The sequence below is a fragment of the Myodes glareolus genome, chromosome 13, assembly GCF_982192425.1.
Source record: "Myodes glareolus chromosome 13, mMyoGla1.1, whole genome shotgun sequence".
NCBI lineage: Eukaryota > Metazoa > Chordata > Mammalia > Rodentia > Cricetidae > Myodes > Myodes glareolus.
In genome coordinates this window covers 23,337,651-23,360,629 of record NC_142038.1, presented here as the reverse complement: position 1 = coordinate 23,360,629, position 22,979 = coordinate 23,337,651, and the positions used below count along the sequence as shown (strand labels likewise).

The 22,979-nt window shown below is 46.7% G+C and overlaps 1 protein-coding gene across 3 annotated transcripts in view; it reads left to right on the top strand.

The window, feature by feature from the left end:
• Positions 1-22,979, top strand: part of Nedd4l (NEDD4 like E3 ubiquitin protein ligase) — a 325,219-nt gene that overhangs the window by 95,284 nt on the left and 206,956 nt on the right. For 2 of the 3 annotated variants that reach the window (XM_087895985.1, XM_087895987.1), the window contains exon 2: positions 9,962-10,035. In XM_087895985.1, the coding sequence (XP_087752111.1) occupies positions 9,962-10,035 (74 nt within the window). Of the gene's footprint in view, positions 1-9,961; positions 10,036-22,979 lie in introns of those variants that run through there. The other variant, XM_087895989.1, reaches the window with a different exon arrangement.

Genomic DNA, 22,979 nt, shown 5'->3' with positions numbered 1-22,979 from the left:
AATTCTCACATTGAAGTCCTGAGTGAAACTGAGGATTTTTTTTTTTTTTGAGTGTGTTAACTTTCTGTTCTTGTGACCAAAACCTTGCTTGAGAGCAATCAACCTAAAAAGGAAAAAGATGTATATGATGTGTGTGTGTGTGTGTGTGTGTGTGTGTGTGTGTGTGTGTGTGTGTGTAGATAGGAACGCCTCGGTTTGGGAGATTTCAGTCTTATTGTTCTGGGCATGTGGTGATGTCGTGCATTGAGGTGTGGAGTATGCAGTGGACATGATTGGCCTCACCTCCTAAATGTCCCTTCACCTTACAGCACTGCCATAGGCTGAGAAGCCTAGCCCTTACACCTTCATCTTTGAGGAACCTTCTTTACTTCAAATATAGCACTGACTCAATCTCATGGCCTGAGCTAGGAGGCCTCAGACTCTCTCTATACCAACTTCTCATACCATGGTAGCTGTTTCTGTCCCCTTGTGAGGAGGCAGGGTGAGACGAGTGTCTTAGGGCCTCTTCTTCAAAGTCCCGTTCTGTGTTGTCCTCTGTATTCTACTGGAGAAGAGTTACCGAGCCCAAGGCCTCTACTGTTGCAGGGAATGGAGAGAAGAGCGCCAGGAATCGTGGGCATATCTGAGTGTTTTCTACACAGTTTATAAGGCAGAGCCCTCTTGGGCATTTCCACTCGAGGACAGCCTTGCTCTGAGAGCCATTCCCTTCCTTTCTCACATCCGTCAGCTGTACGTACTTGGTGTGAGAATGACTGTTTTCTAGTCAAGAATTTTTCGTTTCATGGAGCTTTGCGTTCCTGTAGGTTTTCAGATGTCAGTGTCCTTTCGTCTTCACTGGTCTACAGTGTCATTGGGCTGAACTTGATTGTGTGTCCTGAGCTGACTAATCATGAGCTGACAGAAGTAGGGGATGGTCCCCTGAGTTGGGACTCGGTGTCATTGGTACCCTTTCAGCTGAGCTGGATCTGTAGTCCAGGCCTTGGGCCACTCCCATTTTCTACTCTGTGCCTTCATCCTTATCACTGAACCTTTCCACCTCTAGCCACTCCCATGGAAGAGATAACTGTGCCCGTTTTTACATCCACTGCTGATTTGTAAGAGGACAGAGCAATGGACCTTGTCCATCCCTGTGAGCCTCCTCAGTACTAGCACCATGCCTCGGATGCAGTAGTGGAATGTGATGTAGACACTCAGAGTGGAGAACTGAGGGGAAAAAAGTTACAGAGAGCTGGCAGAATGTTCCTGAATCCGACCATGGACCTGAAGAGTGGAAAAGGCTTAGAGAGTAGGAATTAGGGTAGAGGAGACAAAGGGGGAAGAGGGACAGGATACAGAAGAATGGGCCATGATAGGAATATGTGGGAGATGACGTGGGAATGTTTAGAATTCTCACTTAGAATGTAGGTCGGGAAGGGCTGTTGCTTCTTTGTACACATGCCTTGGCTATCCATTGTTCAGAGTGTTCTGCACAACACTGTTGTGTTTCCCTAGTTTTGTCAGTGATAAGGAGCACATCACAGAAGCAGGAGGTTGGTGGCGGGGGGGAAGTGGTACGTGAGTGCCGTAGGGAATTAGGTAGCTTCCAGTCACCCTTGCTGTGAACCAGGAACTGCTCCTAAAAACAAACAAATAACGGTAAACATCTAACAAAGTCTTCCGGAAACGTATAACACAAAATCTTGTCTGAGAGTTAGGACAGGGATACAAGGATGAGCAATAATTTCTGGGGTACCAGGTGCTAAGTGGGCAATTCCATGTGCTAAGTCACTAAAGCTGCATGTCATGAATGGGGTTGGTCCGTGGTCGAGAATGGTGTTGGTGGTCTCTCTGAGTCCATGTGTGCCCTATTGTGTCACTAGTACTGACTCGAATTACAAATACATCATAGGGACTGGAAGACGTACGTAAATAATTCAGAGGATAGGGGCCAAGATAGTGAGATCCCTGACTTAGGACTTCCTTATCCATGTGGACAGCTGGTGTATATGAAACCTGGGTTACACTGGTTCCCCGCGGAGGAGGAACGTGATTTCCCAGCCCAGCGATCACATTCTTTCAGGGATGGCAGCTGCTGTGGTAGATAACGCGAGTAGATAAGGAGTCGCCATCTAAGGGGAAAAGGCAGACTCCAGCATTTGGGCATTTTGGGTAGAATGGAAATGTGTCTTTGGTTGTTTTGCTTTCCAGGAGGAGCATTTTGTTTGCGCCAGTATTTCAGAGACGTTGTGGGCTCATGTCATCTGGTACTTCTTACACATGGTTTAGGAGCGTTCAAAACCCTTGCCATCAGGCGAGCTTCTTCGGGGACCTTTGCTTTGTCATGTGTGGCTTGGGCCTGATATTGTGCTCCAGGTCAGAAAAGTCGGTGCTCAGGAAACGGCACATACACAGTATCTGGAATCGCCTCTGTTATATAACAGCGGAACAGTACATTAATTACAGGAAGAGATTTGGAAAGTTATGTTTGGCCTGGCTTCTTCTGCCTGCTTCTTCTGCATTGTGCAGTCTGTCTCCGAATAATATTTTTATTGTCGACGTCAAGCCGCCTTAGTTAAATATTTGGTTCCACTAAAGTCATAAACAAGGACCAAAATATCATGCATAGATTTTATGAAAGTAATAACCTGCTTCATAAAGTCCAGTCGCTCAGCCCCGGGCCCTCGGCATGTGGTAGGCTAGTCACGCACCTTTTCCCTGCCTCCTTGCTCAGTGCTGATGGTCGCTTATCTGTAGTTAAGTTTGTCATTTTCAGGAAACACAGATAAGAAATCTTTACTGTTTAAAAAATGATTTTTATTGGACCTTAGAGAGCGAGTGAGCTTTCTCATGACAGCTGCTTGTGGACAGTTAGTGCTCAAGAAGGGTCCTCTCCTCTCCCCATCTCCCAGCTGCTGGCTGCTTACCACATAATGTCACATCTTCCTAGTGATACACTTCTATATCTTTGTGAGTTTGCAAAACAGAACAGAAACTCATGGGTTTATTCATCTTAGAAATAGCTGGCAGCAAGCTGGCTTTGTGTCCTCTGCCTATGACTCTGTTCTTGAATTCCCTTTTACTGTTTGTCTATTCTGAGACTTCTGTAGAAGTTGGGGTTCCTCTTTATTCTTTGTGGTGCTGGCCGTGTAAGTGTTCTGTGGAGCTCCAACCTCGAGGAAGTGTTTATTTCAAAAAAGGAAGGAAGGAAAGAAGGAAGGAAGGAAGGAAGGAAGGAAGGAAGGAAGGAAGGAAGGAAGGAAGGAAAGTAGGAAGGAAAGAAAGAAAATATTTTGTTTCAAAAGGAAAAACTTCAAGTAAACTAGAAGACGTCACCCACTAGTCAGATGTAGTCAGTATTACTGCCATCTTTTCTAGATACTTTGTTGCAGAGATGTGCCATTGACTTTTTAAAATATTAGGTGTTGTGTGTGCCTGAGCACGTGCAGGTGTGCATCTGTCAGGGCTGGTGTGTGTGTGTCGGGGAGAATCAGAGGACAGCTCGGGAGTTGGTTCTCTGCTGCCATCTTGTGGGATCTGGGATCCCCAGCTGTGAGTGTCAGCTTGTTGCTAAGCCATAACTTCAGCCCTGATGCCTTTAAAAAATAGTGAGATGCTGCATAGAGAGGAAGACTCCCTGCTACATCAGCCTTTGGTTTTTTGTGGGATGGGACGATGTTCCGGGAGGGGCAGCAGGTCACGTTGGGGAGCTTCTCTTGACACGCTTTATGAAGTTTCCCGCCCAGACCACCATGCATGCTCTCCTCCATTTAGCAGAGAGATGGGCATGCAACCAGACTGTGTCCTGGCGGGATGACTTATGTATCACTGGCAGAAGCCCCTATCATTCCTGTCTACATTCCATTGGCCAGAACTTAATCATCTGATGTCTCCCTAACCATAAGGAAGTCTGGGAAATGTAGTCTAGCTATGAGTCTGGTGAGAAAGGTAAAACAGTTTATTAGCAATTTGCTTAGCTACGAACTCATTTTTAATTTTGCTTTTTCTTTTTGATTGTTGTTTGTTTGTTTTTGGAGCAGGGCTTCTCTTTGTAGCAGACCTGGCTCTCTAGGGTGGATCACTCTGCAGACCAGGCTGTCATCAAACTTACAGAGATCTGCCTGCCTGTGCCTTTCAAGTGTTGGGATTAAAGGCGTGCGCCACTGCCATCCTGCAGTTTCTCTTTTGTTAACCGGACACTTTATTTTGTTGGGTTTTTAACTTGGTTTGTTGTTATTTTTAGTGGTTTTTTTTGTTTTTGTTTGTTTTGTTTTGAGACAAGGTCTCTATGTAGTTCTGGCTGTCTTGGAACTCACTATGTAGATCAGGCTGGACTTGAATTTAAAGAGATTCACCTGCCTACACCTCTCCCATGCTGGAGTTAAGGTGTGTATCCCACACCAGGTTGGGAGTCAGATACCTCATTTTGAACTTTGGTTTTGTGACTTTGAGTTGTTGAGACAGTGTTTAACTGTTCTGTCCGTGTTGGCCTGGAGCCCATGATTGACTTTCAATGGTCTTTGAGTACCAGGATTACAGGAACACACCACCATGCCCTGCGGAACATACTTCTGTTTGCTCGGTCTGGTCACTTCTGTATCTCCACTCTGCTGGAAGCCTCACCGTGCTCTCTGCCTCCTGCCCCTGCTCTCTGTTCCCTGTAAGCCATGCTTGTCATTCACTTTTTATAGCTCCTATCAATATGATTGGCATTAGTCCACCCTCTTCCAAGTATTCCTGTCTGGTCTCTGACCTCACCACACCCCAGTGCCCTTTGGGGCATGTTCTTAACTGGTCTGTCCCTGTGTCCCTGGGTTTGCTGTCAACCTTGACTGAAACTTCCTACTCCACCTCAACACTGCTTCCCAGGTCTCCACTCAAGCGTCTTCTCTGCAGAGAGGCTTTTTTTTTTTTTAAAAAAAAAAACTACTGGCCATGCTTGGTCAGTTGCTTCACCGACTGTCACGGCTCCAGAGCATGTACTGCCAGCCATTAGAAATTGTGTCACACTGTGTGTTTCCAATCTGTCCTTCTGCCTCTTTTAGACTCTGGAGTTCTCAGAGGCAGGAATGTCTTACATCTGTGTCCCAAGATACTGTATTTGACACGTGGTGGGCATTCAGTAAGTGCTCATTGCGTGGAGGGACATCACAATATACTGTGTGTGTGAGTATATCTGTTTAAAAAATATTTTTAATTTTTTTTGAGAATTACATGCAATATAGTTTGGTCACATTCTTTCCTTTCCTCCAACTCTTCCCAGATCCCCCACCACCTCCCTACCCCACCCAACTTCAAAACTACACACACACACACACACACACACACACACACACACACACACACACACAGGGAGTACTATTTATGTTGGGCAACTCCTCCTGGGTGTGGCGCCTGCCCTGGAATGTGGTTGATAGACCCAATGAATGACACTCCATTGGAGGAAGTGGATTTTCCTTTTTTCCAGATGCTTTCAATTGCAAAATAGCTTCTTGGTCATTGGTCAGGGGTGGAACTTGGTCTGCTTTCCCCTCTCTGTGCTGGGATTTCTGTCTGGCGTGCCCGCTGTGTGCTGCCACCGTGTCTGTGAGCCCATAGGTGCACAGTCCTGTTGTATCTGGAAGACACTGTTTCCTTGGAGTCACCCATCCCCCCCCCCACACTTACAGTCATTCCGTCCCCTCTTGCATAGGTCCCTGAACCTTAAGGGGAGGGGTCTGAATAAAGACATCCTCTTCAGGGCTGAATGCTCCAAAGTCTCTCACTTTCCGCACATTGTCTAGTTGTGGGACTCTGTTTTAATTCTCATCTCTTGCAGGAAGTGTCTCTGATAAAGGTTGAGCAACCTATTGATCCGGCGTCCTGGCTGGAACTCTGGGTCCAAACTCCAACAGTGTTCGCTCAGCATAGTGGTGGGGGTGTGGCAGATGAGCAGGCAGAGTTAAGACTACCGAGGTCTTAGGGTCAAGTTCTGCATGGTCCTGGTCTCAGGACCCAGTGCTTAGTGAACTGACTCTGGAAATTCCTCCTTCAAGGTCTGGTTGGAATTTTAGATTCAGCCTCCAAGCAGTCTTTATTACGTGTGTGTGTGTGTATGCATGTACAGGTACATGTATGAAGGGCTGAGGTTGATGTAGGGTCTTGTTCAGGAGTTTTGTACCTTACCTTTGAGACAAGGTTTCTCGCCGAACACAGAGCTAAGTCTCTCACTGAAATGGTTTATCTAGGACCCCTCAAGGGTCCATTTTATCGCCACTTCCTGTTCACTGAGATTGCAGGCAACCCTCAAGATATTTTTTGTTTGTTTTTATATTTATCTGTGACTTTAGAGATATTTCAGTATGTGGGTGTGGGTTGTGTGGGTGTGTGCGTGCTTGTGTGCGCCATGGTACACACATGGAGATCAGAGACTAGCCTTCCACTTTGAAAACACTATGTACACATTTCTGGGAGTTTCTGGGAGTTTTGTCTTCACCTCTGTCTTGCAATAAGAGCCCTAGAATTACAGATATGCCCCTGTGCCAGGGCTCCAAGGATCTGAGTTCAAGCCCTCACATTTGGTGTGCCAAGTGCTTCTGTTCACTGTTTCTTCTCCTTATTCTCCTCTGTGTTTTCCTTGTTTTTCTTTTTCTCTTCTTCCTCCTTTTTGTCGGGTTTTTCCCCCCAAGACAGGGTTTCTCTTGTGTAACAGCCCTGTAGGCCTGGCCAGCCTTCAAACTCAGAGATAGCCTGCTTCTACCTCCTGAGTATTGGGGATTTAGGGTGTGTGCCTCCACGCCTAGGGCGATTTAGTTTGGATTGGATTATAAATGAGATTCTGTCTAACAAAGAACATGAATGAAATTTTAGGGGATTTAGAGATACCCCCTGCCACTCCCTTAGCAACCTCTTGCGAGGCTGTGTTCTCCTGTCTTATGAGAGCTTTTGGGAGCTGTCTCTTAGAAGCAGGGGAAGCCTGGCTGCAGGGCAGGTTGACCTCGGTATCTTACTTATATTTCGAGTTACATTTTAGAACAGGTGCTCACATTTACTACGTGAAAGAACTGATTTCCTTTAGAAAATTCTAGCTTCCTCTTTATTTCAGCTTATGTTTCATCATTTACTCGTGTAAATGTTGCCTGATTTTTTCTTAGTTTGGGAAGCAGGCTGCCTAAGTAGGACCCTTCATTCAATGGGAATGCAGATGCCATCTTCTGACCTGGTTACAGTTGGATTGAGGTCCCTATCAAATAATCCTTGCTGAGCAAGACTCTACCCATGGTATCTGACAGTTCTGAGGGGGGCACGAGAAGTTTCTCACCAGCGTGCTTATCTTCTGTCCTGTGGTGAGTGACCATTAGTCCCTCGCGCTCCATCATAGGCATTATCCCTCCATCGCCACAGGCACCATTGCAGGTGCGGACAGCCATAGCTGTGTCTGAGTTGAACCTAAGCAGCACCAGTGGCTTAACAGGTTCCTGCTCCTCTACCTCGGGGTCATTTCACGCCTCTCCCTTTGCTGCCAGGTGTCCCTTGAGTGGCACCTGTCACTAGCCTGTCACTTCTTCAAACAGTTTCCATCTATTGTGGTATTCTCAAATTCCACGGTCCTGTCCCCCACTCCCATCCACAACCCTCAGCATGGCTGCATTTAGGAGACTTGTTGGCTCCAGTATTGAGGTTCCTTGTGCCCTTCTTTGATCAGGCATGGGCCCATTCATTTGGTAGGTACATGGTTAGCATTGGGTACCAGCGAGCCACATACACTTGTCAGACAAAGAATTCTGCAGAAGTATGTTACCAGATTTTGATCCATGTATAAAAAATGGTTTCACTGTTTTATCCCTTGATATGAGAAGGCTCTGGGAGGCACCATGTGACCAGGGACAAAGGACAACTTGGCAAGACAGAGAAAAGAACCTCCACCTGCAGAACACCATGTGCCACAGAAAGAATTCTGGATTCCCGGACTGTAAATATACAAGAGACAGGACAGGGCGATTCCAGCAGCACTCAGAGGCACTTTGGTAGCCGTATGGGAGACTGTTGCCCTAGGTAGCATGGTGTCTTCCTTATCCCTGTAGAGTCTGCCCTTACATTCCCTCTCCTGATCACCCCTTTGTGGAGGTCCAACACTGCTGTTGTTTTGGATGCTGGGGAGTGAACCCAGATCTAAGAAAGCGCCACTGAGCTGATAGCCCCAGCACAGACATGTTGAGAAGATCTTGCTTTACATTTTTGCATCCTTCTCTGGATTTGTGTGGAAGCAGTGTTACATCAGGGAGGGAGGGAGAAAGAGTGGAGGAGGGTGGATTCGTGGTGGGGATGGAAGACTCCTGAGGGGTCAGTCATCACAAGCACATGGTGTGGTTGGCCCGTATGTATTGTGGGTTGGTAGCTCATTTGCAAAGGCAGGATACTAGATTTGATCCGCCTTTTGTTTTTCTGTCTTTCTCTTTCATTGTTATGATGTCATGTAGGTCTTCCTGGGTCTTAACTTACTTGGCAGATGAATTTTTATTTGTTTCTCTCCAACTGCTCAGCACTAGTGTTTCAAGGGCTCCATTCCTGGCTATCACCTCCTTTTATTCTTCCTGGCTAACTCTCCACACACTACCGTCTGTCACCCTGACCTCCAGCCCTCTGCTGACCAGCTAGCTCTCAAGTCTCAGACCCAGCCTTCCTCCCATTGGCCATCTGATTTGCTGCCTAGGCATGTTGGACATGGTCCCCCATTACAGTTTATGTTACTAGTGACCCAAACTCAGACTTCTGTGACCTTGGCTCAGTCCTTCTTCCTTGCCATCCCCTCTGTCCTCAGGGGTGCCTGCCTCAACCTTTGACCTTCCACCTGCCACCAGTGTGTCGGTGTCTGTTACTGTTAGTTAGTAAGTAGACCCAGGAACGCATTTCTGTTTTTATCTGAAGACCAAGTGCAGTGCCCACAGTGTAGAAGATACTTAAATACTAGACTGAGTGAAAGTCGATGACTGGATGGATGATGGGAAGTTGGCTAGCCAGTTTGAGGTTACCTTCCAGAATGAGGCTTTTGTGTCTTTGTATCAGAAATAGGGAATTATTTTTTTCTCACTAAAACTGCAGCTTGAAAAAACACTTGGTTGTTTTGTTTTAGAAATATTTCACCACATAAAACTTCTTTTCTATCTCTGGCCACGTTTATAAATATATACACTTGAAGGATAGAATTACAGTGATTTTGGTGCCTGGTTATTAGAAGATATCACCTCAGTGGCTCCTGTGGTTGTGTTCTGGGTACAGCTGGGCAATATTTCCGCAAATATCAGAAGTAATTGCTATTAATGACCTGCCTACTTAGACTTGAACGTGTGCTTTGTTAGTCTGCATGCAGCAGCTTCCAGAATCCTAACATCCTTTTTCTCGGTTTGTGTGTCAATGGTCATTCCTCAAAATGCCGTCTATCTACGTTGGTGTTTTGTGTGTTTGTTTGTTTTTTTTCTTTAAAGACAGGGTCTTTCACTGGTGTGGAATTCAACAAGTCAGCTAGGATTGCTGTTCAGTGAGCCCCAGGGATCCACTTACCCTGGCTTCCCAGCACTGGGATTGCAAACTCATGCCATGCCTGGTTCTTCTCTGTGGGTTCTGGGGATTGAACTCAGGTCCTCATGCTTGCGTTGCAGACTCTTTGCTGACTGAGCTATCTTGTCAACCTCCCATCCGGATTTATATATACACAATCAGTGTCTTGATACATAGCCCTAACTAGCTTGCACCTCACTGTGTAATTGGTCTGAAACTTGTACTGAGTTTCAGGATTATGTCACCATACCTGGTTGGAGTCTGAGCATTGTAGACCAGCTGTGCTGCCTTCTGAACTTAACTGTGAGCAGGAATTGCCAGAGCTTGAACTGCAGTATATTATAATGTCAGACTGAGTAGAAATTATCCACTTGAAGCTTCCAGTTGAGAGCGTTCTCTGTTAAGGATCAGTTTTAACCTTGTTATTTTCCCTTCCTCTTTCTAACAGGGGGAATCCCGTATTCTCAGAGTAAAAGTTGTTTCTGGAATTGACCTCGCCAAAAAGGACATATTTGGAGCCAGGTATGTTTGCTTTTTTGTGTGTGGTGGGGGTGGGCGTGGGAGGGGATGGTCTTCTGGAGAAGTTGGGAAACTTTTAGTGGGTGGTGGTGGGGATTGAACCTAGGGCCTTGTGCACGTCAGCAAGTGTCCAACAACTAAATGCATTCCCAGTCCCCTTTTACTTCTTCTGTTGAGACAGCAGCTCACTAAGTTGCCTAGGCTGGCTTTGAACTTGTGGTCCTTTTGTCTCTGCCTCTTGGATGCTGGAATTAATAGGCCTGAGCCAGAAGGCCTGGCTGGTAAATGCTTTTCAAAGTTAGATGTGCATCTGGACCACCCCCACAGCTTTTGCAGCGCCACCTGGGAGGTTGGTTCAGTGCCTGATGGTGATGCAGACAGTCAAGGATAGTGTTTGCATGGGCATCTAATTGTGATCTCTAATCATATCTCCATGGTAGCCAGCCGGTTCCCCCACGTACGCTGCTGACTGCTTGAGGGTAGGTTCTAGTGAAATTTTCTCCCTCCCCTCAGTTTGGGAATACAACTCTGCTTATTTTTTAACATATCCACTGGTTCTGGCTCTATGGATTCTGGCAACCCTGCATCAGAAATATTTGGGGGAAAAGTGATGTTGGTATCGATCATGTAGAGTGTTTTATCCTCACCTGATATTATTTCTTAAACAGTACAGTACAACCGTGATTATATGGTGTTTAGGCTAACTATTAGGAGAGATATAAACATGATTTAAATTATATGGGAAAATATGCATTGGTTATTTGCAGACACCACAGCATAAAATTTTATATAAGTAACGAGATTTGGGATCCATGGGAGGAACTGGAACAATTCTCTACAGATGCGGAGGGAAGGCCTTTCTTGGCTTTGTTTTTGTGTTTTTAATTCCTAACTAGGATAATCTAAAAGGATATACTGTTTCTTTAACTGAGTTTCCTTGACACATGTAATCTACATGCAGGGATGGGGTGATGTGGGTGATGCTGGCGATTGCTGTTTTCTTGCTAATGCCCTGGCTGAGTGGCAGTGTGAGCCTTCTGTGTGCATTAGCGCTTGCGTTTCCAGTACTGCTCGTGATATTCCCTGGCCTTTTTGGCCACTTAGGCTCTCTTTAGGGTGTGGCAGTGTGTTATGGGCAGGGGATGGAATGATGGTGAAACAGCTTGAAAAGATTTGAGCCAGACTTTGGAGCACAGCGCTCCTGAGCTTTGACCCAGTTGAGACCTAGAAGTGTTCAAGCCCAACTTTCTCATTTTTTGTTGAGGTGGTTTGACCGTGTGCACAGAAAGCCCGGCTGCCCCCTAGCACCACCAGGCCGGCAGTTTTAGAGGAATGAGTAGACAGCCTTCTGTCCCTTCTCCAGGGCTCTTTTTTATTTTGTGTTGGAATGCTCTCGAGGGCAGCTGGCTGCCAAGGAGTCCCGTCATCAGGTTCCTGTTGGCCCCCTGTGGTTTGACCCTATGGCCATCTTTTGTGTGTACCTCTGCCTAGCATGAGACCCTGCATACTGAGGCCTCTTCCCATGTTGCTCTCTGTCTTCCCCCACCCACTCCAGAGAAAGCATCTCCTGCCTGCCAATGATGTTGCCCCCCTGTTATCTGACTGACTAGATGTCACACACCACTGAATGCTGCCTATTAAAGATACTAAGTTTATAGACTGAAACCTAGAACTGAAGCAAATGTTGGAGGGTTGTTTCCAGACCTTTCTTTCTTTCCTTCTGTGTACTTTGGACAGCCAGTGGAAGACAAGCTCTCTGGATGTGTCCCAGGGAGTCTTGAGTGTCTGAAAACCTGTCCCCTCCCGGCAGACTGTATCCTGTGCTGTGGGGGATGAGTGAGAGGCGCACATTCCACCCAAATGGATTTTTCCATTTGTGAACTCAAACTGCAGGGTTGGCCACCTGCCTGTGCACCAGCAGAGAGGAACCTGTACTAGAGGTGGGGACAGGAAAAGCCCGTGTTTCCCCTCTTCCTTTCCAGGGCAACCGTGTCACTGGTTCCAGGAATCCCCACTCCTGCTAACCTGAAATGACACCCTTTCCACGAATCCTGGAGTTCTAAAATTCCATCCCTATCAAAACATCACCTTATATCCTGCCCCCTCCCACTCAGCTCAGATGACCTTTAGAAAACTATTTTTAATTGTGCGTAGGTGTCCGCGTGCCATGCTGTGCATGTGGAAGCCAGAGGACACCTTCGTGCAGCTGGCTCTCTCCTTTCACCTTTAAGTGAGTTTGGAGGCCCGTGCTCAGGCCGCCAAACTTGCAGGTGTCCTGTAGCTGGGCCCTTCTGCTACCCATTTTTCCTTTCTTAACCCCTTAACTGCCATGGACAACACAGTGGCTTTTCAGCACCCGTCCCCATGTTATCTGGAGGCTTCTAATAGTTCCTTCACTTATTAGTGTTATTTTTTCACTTATTGTTGAGTTGAGTTATTCAGCAGAGGCATCCTAGAACACAGGTTGCTCGCCCTCCCTCCCTCCCTCCCTCTCTCCCTCCCTCCTTCCCTCCCTCCCTCCCACCCTCCCAGGAAATCTCTGCTCTTAGAAGTTGGATTTAGAAAGTCGCCTTGCCTTGGAGCTTTTTTTTTTTCTTTTATCTTTTTCCTTTTTTGGTCTTGTTTTAACTTAACTCCTTTGTAAGAACATAGATATGAGCCATGGGCTGGAGAGAAGATGCAGAGGGCCAGGTTGAATTTCCAGAACCTACACGGTGGCTCACAACTGTCCACAACCCCAATTCCAGGGTCTCCAGCACCCTCTTCTGAATTCTTCAGGCACCAGGCCTATATGTAGTACATACACATGTGCACACACGTACACTCATGCTTACACACCTATACACACACCCACACACAGACGCACACACACCGTCAAAACACTCAAATACATAAAACTAAATAAGTAAGTTTTAAAAGGCATTTTTTTAAAAAACTGACATTGCAATCCTGTTTCTTAGTTTGACAGTAAGATCTGGTTAAAATTGTAAACTAGACTCAGATTTTAGAGGAACCCAGGAAATTTCAGTCCTAAATTCTTCCAATCTGTACGAAAACAGGGACTTTTCTTAGAGAGCAGATAAAAAGGAAGATGCAAGTTAGAAAGACAAACAGTGTTGCCTGATGGATCAGCGCCAGGAAGGGACCCAGAAATGGAGGGCCCCTCCATTCTAGGCCAGTAAATGAGAATTCCCCACCACCTTTCTCCCCTCTCCCCTTCTCTGAACATGAAGGATGCGGTGGTTGGTCCAGGCTGGGGCAGGTTGGCATCTTGCTCTGGGCTCCTACTCTTACCGTCAGAGCAACAGGGCCCTGGGTAGGAGACCGCAATCTGTACTGGCACCAGCAGCAGCCTGGGGAATTCTTTTCAGAACCTGCGTGCCTGTGGAGGTCAGAGGATAGCTGCTCTCTTACCCATAGTACGGGTCTTGGGCATGGAGTTACCATTAGCCCTGATGATAGGCCCCCTCTGAGCTGTCTCCTGCCCCTGGAGTCGGAATCTATTAGGAAGACATTTTAACAAAGAGTTCAACCTGAGGATTAGCAGAAAGAGATGTTCAGGGATAGGGTCTGTCTGGGCACCTTGAAGTGGCTAGGCCCAAAGGGTTTCCAAGGACTCTTCCCCCCTTCTGTATTTTAGGGTCATAAAGTGGCTCCCGGGATGCCTTGGGTAGAATAACAGTCTGATAAAAGCTTGAGTGCAAGGGTTGCTCTCAAGGTAAAAATATGTCGTTTACCATGGGGTTTCCTGTGAGCGTATCCGAAAATTGCAGGTTTTCAGCTGGGCAGGGATTAAAGCCTCCTTGGTCATCTGTGCTTAGACTATCACAGTGGACCATGGCTATTTTAGCATTCTTCCCTGAAGTATCTCTGTACAGCAGCATTGTCATGTCTTATGTAGATGACCTCCAAAGCAAATGTTAATGTACTGAAATTCTTGACTCTTCCACCAGACTCTGGGGTGAAGAGGTCTTTTCCTTTCTGGGGTCCCCCTATTTCCTCCCCCCTTTTAACTTGCTTCTTTGCTGTTGTCTGATTGTTCTGTGGTTTAATACCCTGTCTAATGACTTTGTATTTCCCCGACGGCCTTCATTCTCTTTCCTCCTGACCTTAACACATCTTTCAAAACCATGGCATGTCCGTGAAGCAGATAGCTGTACCCTGCAGTGGAAGGCTGGAGTCCAGGGAGGACCCTCAGTGGTCAGTCAGTGGAAACTCTGAGGTGTCCTTAGGCCATGGTCATAAGCACAAGTGCAGGTTTTGCAATGTATTCCCCTCCGTCCACTGTGTCCTTCAGAGCCCTGGGCCAGCAAGCGTTCCTTGACCTGAGACATGACAGGGAGTGATGGTGTGGGAGGCTGGGGAGACGGCATGACATATTTGTCCTGCATGGTAACTTCGGGGTCCTTGTGGAGACAGTATTTCCCCGCTCTTTGTCTTTCTGACCTGGTGTCATCTGCTGCCAAAGGCTCTAAGACCTGGTGTTGGTAGAGCCGCCCTCTGGCGCCCTCTGGTGGCCTCGTGTTCCCTCAGCGGGAGTTCACCAATCCTTTCTTGAGAGGCCTGTGCCGAGATGCCCTTCTCCCTTTTGATTCCCTGGGCCACAGTCCAGCACTCAGGATGCAAGATTGTTTTTCATCTCCACTGTAGCCAAGTCCGAGGCTGTTAAAGAGATCCTTTGTTCAGAGCAGATAGGCTGTCTGAGCACTGGGGCTGACTGCCCATGTGAAGAATGGATGTGGTAAAGGTGGGGGTTTCCCTGCCAGCCTCACCTAGAGGTCAGAAAGGGACAGCCACATAGCTCCTCACCTGAAATTGGGACAGTTCTGTCTGAAATCAGCGCTATATAGAGTGGGATGTCAAGGCATAAGGGGCAAATGGAGTCTTTTGTCACCTGGGTCACAGGCATCCTTTCTTGGTTTTCTCAACAATGGCAGAAATGTTAGGTGATTCTTTTTTCTCCCTTCCAGATTCATTGTTTGTTTGAGACAGTCTTGCTCTGTCCAATTGACAAGTCTAGCCCTAAGCTCTTGTTGGTCGTGCCTCTGTCTCCCATGGGCTGGGCTCCCATGCCTGGCTCCGGACCAGTGCAGGGCAAAAGATAATCTAACCCTTAAGAAAGTGAGAGGCCAAGGGAACACTGAAGCGCTGTTCTGTCTACTGCAAGGTCACGGTGAAGCCTGGCTGCTTCTGAGCCTCTTTTTGTTCTAGCAGTCTCCTCAGGCTCGCAACTCTGCCCTGACCTCACACAACTTTGGCTGGTACATTTGTATGTGTGTGTGTGTGTATGTGTGTGTATGTGTACCCGAGTGTGTATGCCCGTGTATGTGTGTCTACCCAAGTGTGTACGCCCATGTGCATTTGTTTCCTTGTGTTCAGTTCATGTTGGCTTTCTTTTTTGTTTGAAACAGGGCCTCTCACTGGCCTAGACCTCACTGATTAGGCTAGTCTAGTAGGCCAGGAAGCCCCAGGGATCCAGCTGTGTCCACCTCCCCAGCACTGGGATTACAAGTATGTACCATCACACTCGGCATTTTGGACATGTGTTCTGGAAATTGACCTCAAGTCCTTGTGCGTGTGTGGCAATCGCTTTACTGACTTAAGTTTTCCCCAAAGTTCCTTGGCTGTCAGCTTTGTTAGCTTCACCTCTCATGGCCAGGACTGAACTTTATATTTTTTCCCTTGCAGAGCTTACTACAGCCTCTAGTGTCCCTGAGGAATAAGTTGATTAAAGTCCGTGCGAACGGGGCCCACTCCTTCTCTTCCTCTGCTTCCCAAACCCTTCTACTGTGACTGGAAACTTCATATTCTAAATGCACCCTGAAGTTGCTGCTACTTGTATTGGCCTCAGCTTTTCACCTTGCCTGGATTCTGTTTCCATGCTGTGTGGCAGCTGCTCCCTTGTTTCTCTCTCCTTGGCCTCTTCCAGTAGCAGCATGCCTGGAGAGGTCCCTTCCCTGTGAGGTGAGGCGGAGCCGCTGCTGTCCCTATTGTCCCTGGTCTACAGTGAGTCCCTGCAGCTCCGGCTCTCGCCTTGCAAAGCTGGTGTGTTTAGACACTGCAGCCTTGCTCCACCACTGTTGTAGGCCCGGGATGGGACGTTACTGGAGTCAGTACGCTGACTTGAACTTCTTAAGGGCAGTGTGATTGGAGTGTCCAGTGGCCCAGGGCTGCCAGCCCAGGAACAGGTGTTTTTTTTTTTTTCCTCCTGGAGGTGCCGTGGGCTCCTTATCCTTCTCCCTTGGGCATTCAGGGGAAGTTCCTGTTCTGATTTTCACAGGGACTCTGGGGACGTAGCAGAGGATGCTCACCAGAAGTCACATGCCAAGTAAGTATGGAGAGAGGAGGCTAAGGGAAGCAGGCTCAGGGCTGGCAGGCAAGGAATGCTGGGCAAGTAGGACAGCGGGCATTTGATACTGCCATTTGTGAACATACCTCATGGATGGATTCAGTTATGTCATAGTAGATCCCAGAAGTTTCTCTTTGGATAAACAAGGCCAAATTGGGCCTAGGCATGGAGGGTCAAGGCCCTTACACCAAGCCCTTAGCATTAGGAGTCAGGAAAGAGCCAAGGACGTGAGAGGTAGATGAGGGGAGCACACAGGTGCTAGGGGGCGCCTCGGCCATTATCCCGCTCACGTGTAGCCAAGTGAGCTAGGCGTTGCTCGAGAATCGAAGGCACCACTGAAGCAGCAGCAGGAACTCGGTCAGCAGCTGCAGGTGGGATCAGCAGGCCTCTCCCTCTACCCAGGAAGTCCTCGTGGATACTTTCCAATGGGGCAGACACAGGTCCTGCTGCTGGAACCACAGTGAAGTGTGCAGTCAGGGTAGATGAGGAAGGAGGGCAGTGAGTCATGGTATCTCATGCTTATTGTACACATGGCCCGTGAGGACACCGGCCCCACACAGATGACACACAGCCTGTGGATGTCCTCATGCCGACAGAGGCCTTTTGTGATGGCAGGGTCTTTGGAAGGTCCTGCATCTTTGGTATCACCCTGAGCTGAAAATGAAGCTTCAACTTCTAGCTGAAATCAGTACCTGGGCCTCAGTTTGAGTCTTGGCATACAGTTATCAGAGTCCAAGACTTTGGCATTGTAGATATAAATACCTTACACAGCATGAAGTGGCCATGTAGACAGGTTGATCTCTTGCAGCTGACGCCTTTGGGGCACTTAGACTTAACAAGGATCTTGGTTAGCTGTTAGCATTTGTGACCTGGGTCACCTTGGCCTCTGTGTTCTTCAGATCCTTGTTCAGGCTTCTTGACAAAGGGTACAGTCTGAAGAATTGGTGGAGGGGAGAATCTCTCCTGTTAAGACGTTAATGTCTGTGCTGAAGATTTGCTTCTGTGTGGTGTGGCTCTTTGCATTGGCTGTGCACACACTAACCAACGCTACATAGGTGCTTGGGCCTGAATGTTTGAACTGTTGACACACAGTATGCCTTGTTGGTTTTCTCTGGTGTAGGAACCTGGGCAAGCAAGAGCCAGTCAGTCATGGGTGGAATGCTGCTCTTGAGGGGTGAACATTCAGGCATGGGCTGGGTCCTCAGAGCAGGTGACCAGTGGAGATCTCACACACTGAGGAGTCGGATCAAACTACTTACTGTCTGTGGAAATCCGTGGTAGCTGACAGACACTTTTGGTTTAGGATAGATGTGCTTTGCTCGGACGATCTGGAAGTTTCCTCTTAAACGTAGAACACTTGTTCTTCCTCAGATAAGCTTGAGGCTCTAGACATCGGCCCTTTTGTCATAGGTGTAAGCAAGAAGCGAATGAGGTCAAGTTTTCTGTAACTCTATCCGCTTCTCCTTCTTGGGGTCTTCTTGATCAGAAGTTTCAGGAGAAGAATCAGAGACAGTACAGTTGCTCTTTAAAATGAAAACAAACTAGCTCTGGGAGTTCATGTTTTCTTACAGAACTTGAAAGATTTTGTTTCTGAAAGGTCAGAGTGTGTGGGGAACCTTATAAAGATTGGGTCACTGTCATGTGTTGGGAGCCCTTAACACTGACTTGCACATGGTTGGGTCACTGTCATGTGTGGGTCACTGTCATGTGTGGGGACTTGTACATGGTTGGGTCCCCATCATTTGTTCCTTTGATTCCTCTAGTTTGAATTCTGGAGCAAAGGGGTCTGACGGTCTTTGAAAGTATAACATGTAGAAAATGCCGTCTTTTCTCTGATTAAGAAATGAGACCTTAATGCCCACATCCCTGTGTGTAATAAAGACCCACAGCCCTATGGTACCAGCTCACTTTAGCCTCCTTTATCTAGATCTGAGTTACTGTTTTCCTGTGTTTGCATCATCAGTCCCCCCCCCCAAAGTATTCAAAGGCAAAGGACAATTAACATGATCTTAGTCCTTAAATGCTTCAGCCCTTGTCTCCGAAATCAACAAATAATGCCTCTGTAACCACAGAACTGGCTCACAAATGAAAAGTAATTGCCTGATAGACACTATTACCTCGTCCATTAACTGCAGTCCCATAACTGTCTCTAAAACGCCTTTTCCAGCTGGGCTGGTAAAAGTGGACTGAGATGCCCAGATTGCACCTCATCCTCAGGTCTGTTGGACTCTCCTCCTCTGAATGACTGGTAGGTAGGCTTCGCATTTACCGCACCAGATTGTTTCCCGGTGATGCCATCAATTAATGAATCCATGTGCTTGTCTGAGTTTGGTTTCTGTTACCGTGACAAAACACCATGGCCAAAAAAACAACTTGGGAAAGGAATGTGTTTCTTTAACGGCTTGAAGGTGACAGTCCTTTATGGAGGGAAGCCTCCATAAGGCAAGTGCTTGGGACAGAGGAACACTGTTGGAGGAACACTGTCTACAGGTTTGCTTGCCCTGGCTTCAACTATCTTTCTTAAAAAGCTGGGCCTGCTTGTCTAGGGATAGCACTGCCCATGGCCTCTCCTCCATTAATTAGCAATTAAGAAAATACCGTACGAATAAAGCCACAGACCAATGTGATCTAGGAAATTCCTCAGTTGAGATTTCTTCTTCCTAAGTGGCCTGGGGAAGTTGACAGCTGAAGCAAACAATGGCAGTGCCCTCTTTCTTCTCTGTTTCCTGTGTATTAGACATGGGATTTAAACGCTGGGGACAGGTGACACGTCACAGTATCTGGCCGTGCCATTGTCAGGGGTGCCAAGATGGTTCTTGGGTTTCTATGGAGACAGCTTGATCCCACCAATGTCAAATATTTTCCTCTAAAATGACCATAAGTAATTAATCAGTGAGGTAATTCGTTGGCTATATTTTATAATATTTATGTAGATTATTAGTTTGTTTTGTCCCAAAAGGTTGGTGGTTTTTTTTTTCTTTGTCTTGCACCCTTTTGGAAATACCACATAAGACAGCCCACCTTCTTTGATTTGGGCTATAAATACCATAAGTCCCCCTAGACCAGTCACAAACACTTGCAGGATAGCGTTCAGGCTAGAGTAAGGGGATTGTTGCCCTCCATGGACTAGAACTCCACAGGTCTGTTTATCTGCTTGTGTTTTTCTAAGACAAAATAATCTGAACTAACTTCTGGAAGATTTTTTATTAAAACCCCAGATTTCCAGGTTTCTTGGAGTTCATGGTGATCTAGACATTCCGGGCTAGAGTCGATGTGAGGGTCCATGGCTGGTCCATTCCCTTCTAGGTGGCACTCACTGGGACCTTTGAGTTTCAGTGACCTCATCCTTCTTGTAATACACCCCGGTTATCTTTGGTGGTAGAACTGAGCCTGCGTTTGGTGTTTCTCCTGTACAAGTGTCTCTTGAATAGCCAGAGCTGACCTGACATCTCCAGAGCCTGTGTGTAAGGCCTGTAGACTCTTCACCAGCCTCCATTTTCCTCTGGAGGTCCATTGGAGCAGCCTTGTGTCCCAGGCATTGCCGAGAAACACAACAGCTGCAAAACATATTTGTCTTAAAACTGCTGCATCAGGCAGCTGATTGCTGCTACGTTTCATATGGAATCCCTAAGAACCTGGTCTCGGTCCCCACCCCCACCCCAGGAAAACGCCAGAATGACCTGAAAGTGCAGTAACCTCCTCTTCCAATTTACCTGTTAACATCCACATGGCTGTGGCCATTTTATGTTCACTTCCTGGTCTTTATATGGACGAGTACAATATCCTTTAACAGTTGTAGCACATAGCTTGGAATAGCATCCATTTCCTGGAGGTGAAGGAGTGTGGCAAGTTGGTGAACGCCCAGGGCAGCTGTCTCTGGGCTGTCAGACCCCCAGGCTTGCGGTGCTCAGTCCCATCAGCATAGACCTTCCCCAGAGATCTTAATCATGGAGCAAAGACGATGATAGTATGTCTGGCGTACATTCTTACAAGGCAAGGGAATTTCTGTCTGAACACTTAAATAATATTTCTTTCTAAGTTGTGGGTTTATGGGGAAGGGAACATCCCTCAAGTTGCTTATTAGTAAGAGTCTTTCCCTCAGAAGTGTGTCCCCCGCTTTCCCTGCCCTCCCTATCCATGAATATATTAAGATTTAACAAGAGCAAAAATAACAGGATTCGTTCCTTCCTGATTTCTAAACTGCAGGGCTATTGTGGTCATGGGGAAGCTGATGTAGTTTCAGGACCTGCTTAGTGAATACCTTGATAGATTTCACTGGTGTGGCCAACGTGAAGAAGCAGCTGAAGTTCTGTGTGTCGTTCAGACTTGATCCTAACAGGCAGCCGAGGCAGAGTGACGAAAGTCACGTGTAAAGAAGGCGAATGCTGTCTGTGGCAATCTCTGGAGTGCTGGGTGCCCTCTCTCTGTCTCTCTCCAGCCATGTGGCACCTCTTTCTCCTCATCGTTTCATTGAGTGCCTGGCCTCTGAGCGCATGCCTGAGAATTCAAGTATAAGGAACAAAAGAGTTGCTCAGTGGATGCGGATGTGAAGCGAACATTTCTCAGTGTGAAGACAAGCAGTCTCATACTTATTTTGCAGAAATCAGACGAACATCCACACCTGCAGGAGCCCCGGCCCAGGGGGTTCAGCCAGAGCAGTTCTATGATGGGTGGCCAAAGGGAACCCTCCCACATTTGCCCCCTAAGGAGGCGGGAAAGGTGTATCCTCTGTCTGTGACTGATTTCCACTCCTCTGGCTGTTCTGTACCATAACCAGAGTGCAGCCCAGGAGGCCTTGGGGTGGTGTGGGGGAGTTCCCTGGAACTGCCATGCCTTTGCACTGTTGAAAATTAAATGTTCCTCTGTACCTAAAATCGGGCTTTTGAAAATGTGCAGGACAAAATCCATTTTGAAAACTTGTCAATGGGATTCCAAAATTCATGTGCATATGGTGTTTGCACATGTGTAGGTTCACATGTATAGATGGGTATATGTGCATGTGTGTATGAAGGGCTGAAGGTGATCTTGGGTCCCTTCCTCTTATTTATTGAAAAGGTGTCTTTTTGGACTCAGAGCTCACTGGTTCCAGCTTGCCCCGTCCCTGCCTTCCTGTTGGGATTACAGCCAGTTACCTGCCTGGCTTTTACGTGGTTTCTGGGAATCTGAACTCTGGTACTCCCACTTGTGCCAGAAGGTACTTCATTTACTAAATCATCTCCCCTTAGCTCGCCTAAGATACAGTGTTTCTCAGATCTCACAGATGATAGGGAAATGGGTACAGATAGGCAACAGATTATCTTAGACTTGTGAGGCTTGAGAAGCATTGTCATGTACTTATCAAATTATTTTCTGATAAAGCTTGAAAGACAACCCTTTTTCAGACTAAAAGCTTTAAGTGAAAGAACAGGTTCTGAAATGGAGAATAAAACCATTCCCGAGGGGTATATAGGTATCTAAGTCAGAAGCCACTGCAGTGTGCTTGTATGTGTTTCTGTTTTTTTTTTTTTTCAAGTAAAGGCTCAGGTAGCTAGTTGAGCCTTACCAGGATGTAAGCCTCTTGACAGCAACATAAAGCATGTTTGAACAATGTATAAACTGTGGAAAGCACAGACTCCCCTTAACGATTTGAATGAAATCTACAACAGTGAGATGGTAATGGAATAACAGGATCAAAGGCGCCCACATTTCTTTGACCCCTGAGATTGGCAACCCAAAGGCAGGGTTTATGGAGCCAGAAGGGTGTGTAGAGCATGGCTGGACAGAAAGGGTCTGTTATAGAAATAGATACAGACTGATCAGGACCCCAGCAGAGTCTGTCTATTCAGACCCTTCCTGAACCCTCAGTTTTAGCATTCCTTCATTCCCTTGGACTGAGGGTCTTCATTTATTGATGGCCGGTTGCTACACAGGAAAGCAGTGACCATCAGAGAAACGCTGTTATGTTTTATGGCTGGCTTTGGAGAAAGGAGGTTCTGGTTTTTATGGTCTGACTTGAAGAAGAGCAGTAGTTTCTTTCTAGCTTGCTTCATGGATGAGAACAATGTGGATGAGAGAAAACCTTGCTTCAGAGACTTTCATTTGGGCATATTGTTTCTGAAGTCCCAACTAAATAAATGAACAGGGCTATGTGCCAGTAGCCTGCAGGAATGTATAGTCTGGGGTATTGATTTTCCATAGCAGATAGATTTAGAACCAGGAGGAGGGTATCAATAGTATTTGGTCATGGTTTCCAAATTAAACTCTTTAATGGAGCTTCTGCTGGTAGATGACAAAGAATAATTTTGTTAGCGTTGACTTTTAGAGCATGAGGGAGCCGGATTCCTAGATCTTATAGCAGCTTTTATTTATTTTTCTTTTCAAGGGCAGCAAGCTTAAATATAGTTTATGAAGCTTTTCAGTATACACTACAAAATTTAAGCTGGATAATGGATACATTTGCAAAGTGTTTTTGTCTTAGTGAAAGTAATTATTCCCATGCTTTGTGCATAAGACACATGAGTAATAACTGAAGTTGAATTCATGTTCGTACAAGCAGTTGCAGATATATAACTGTGTGTTAAAATCAAATTATTGCCTGATTTTCTTCCTAAATATTTTG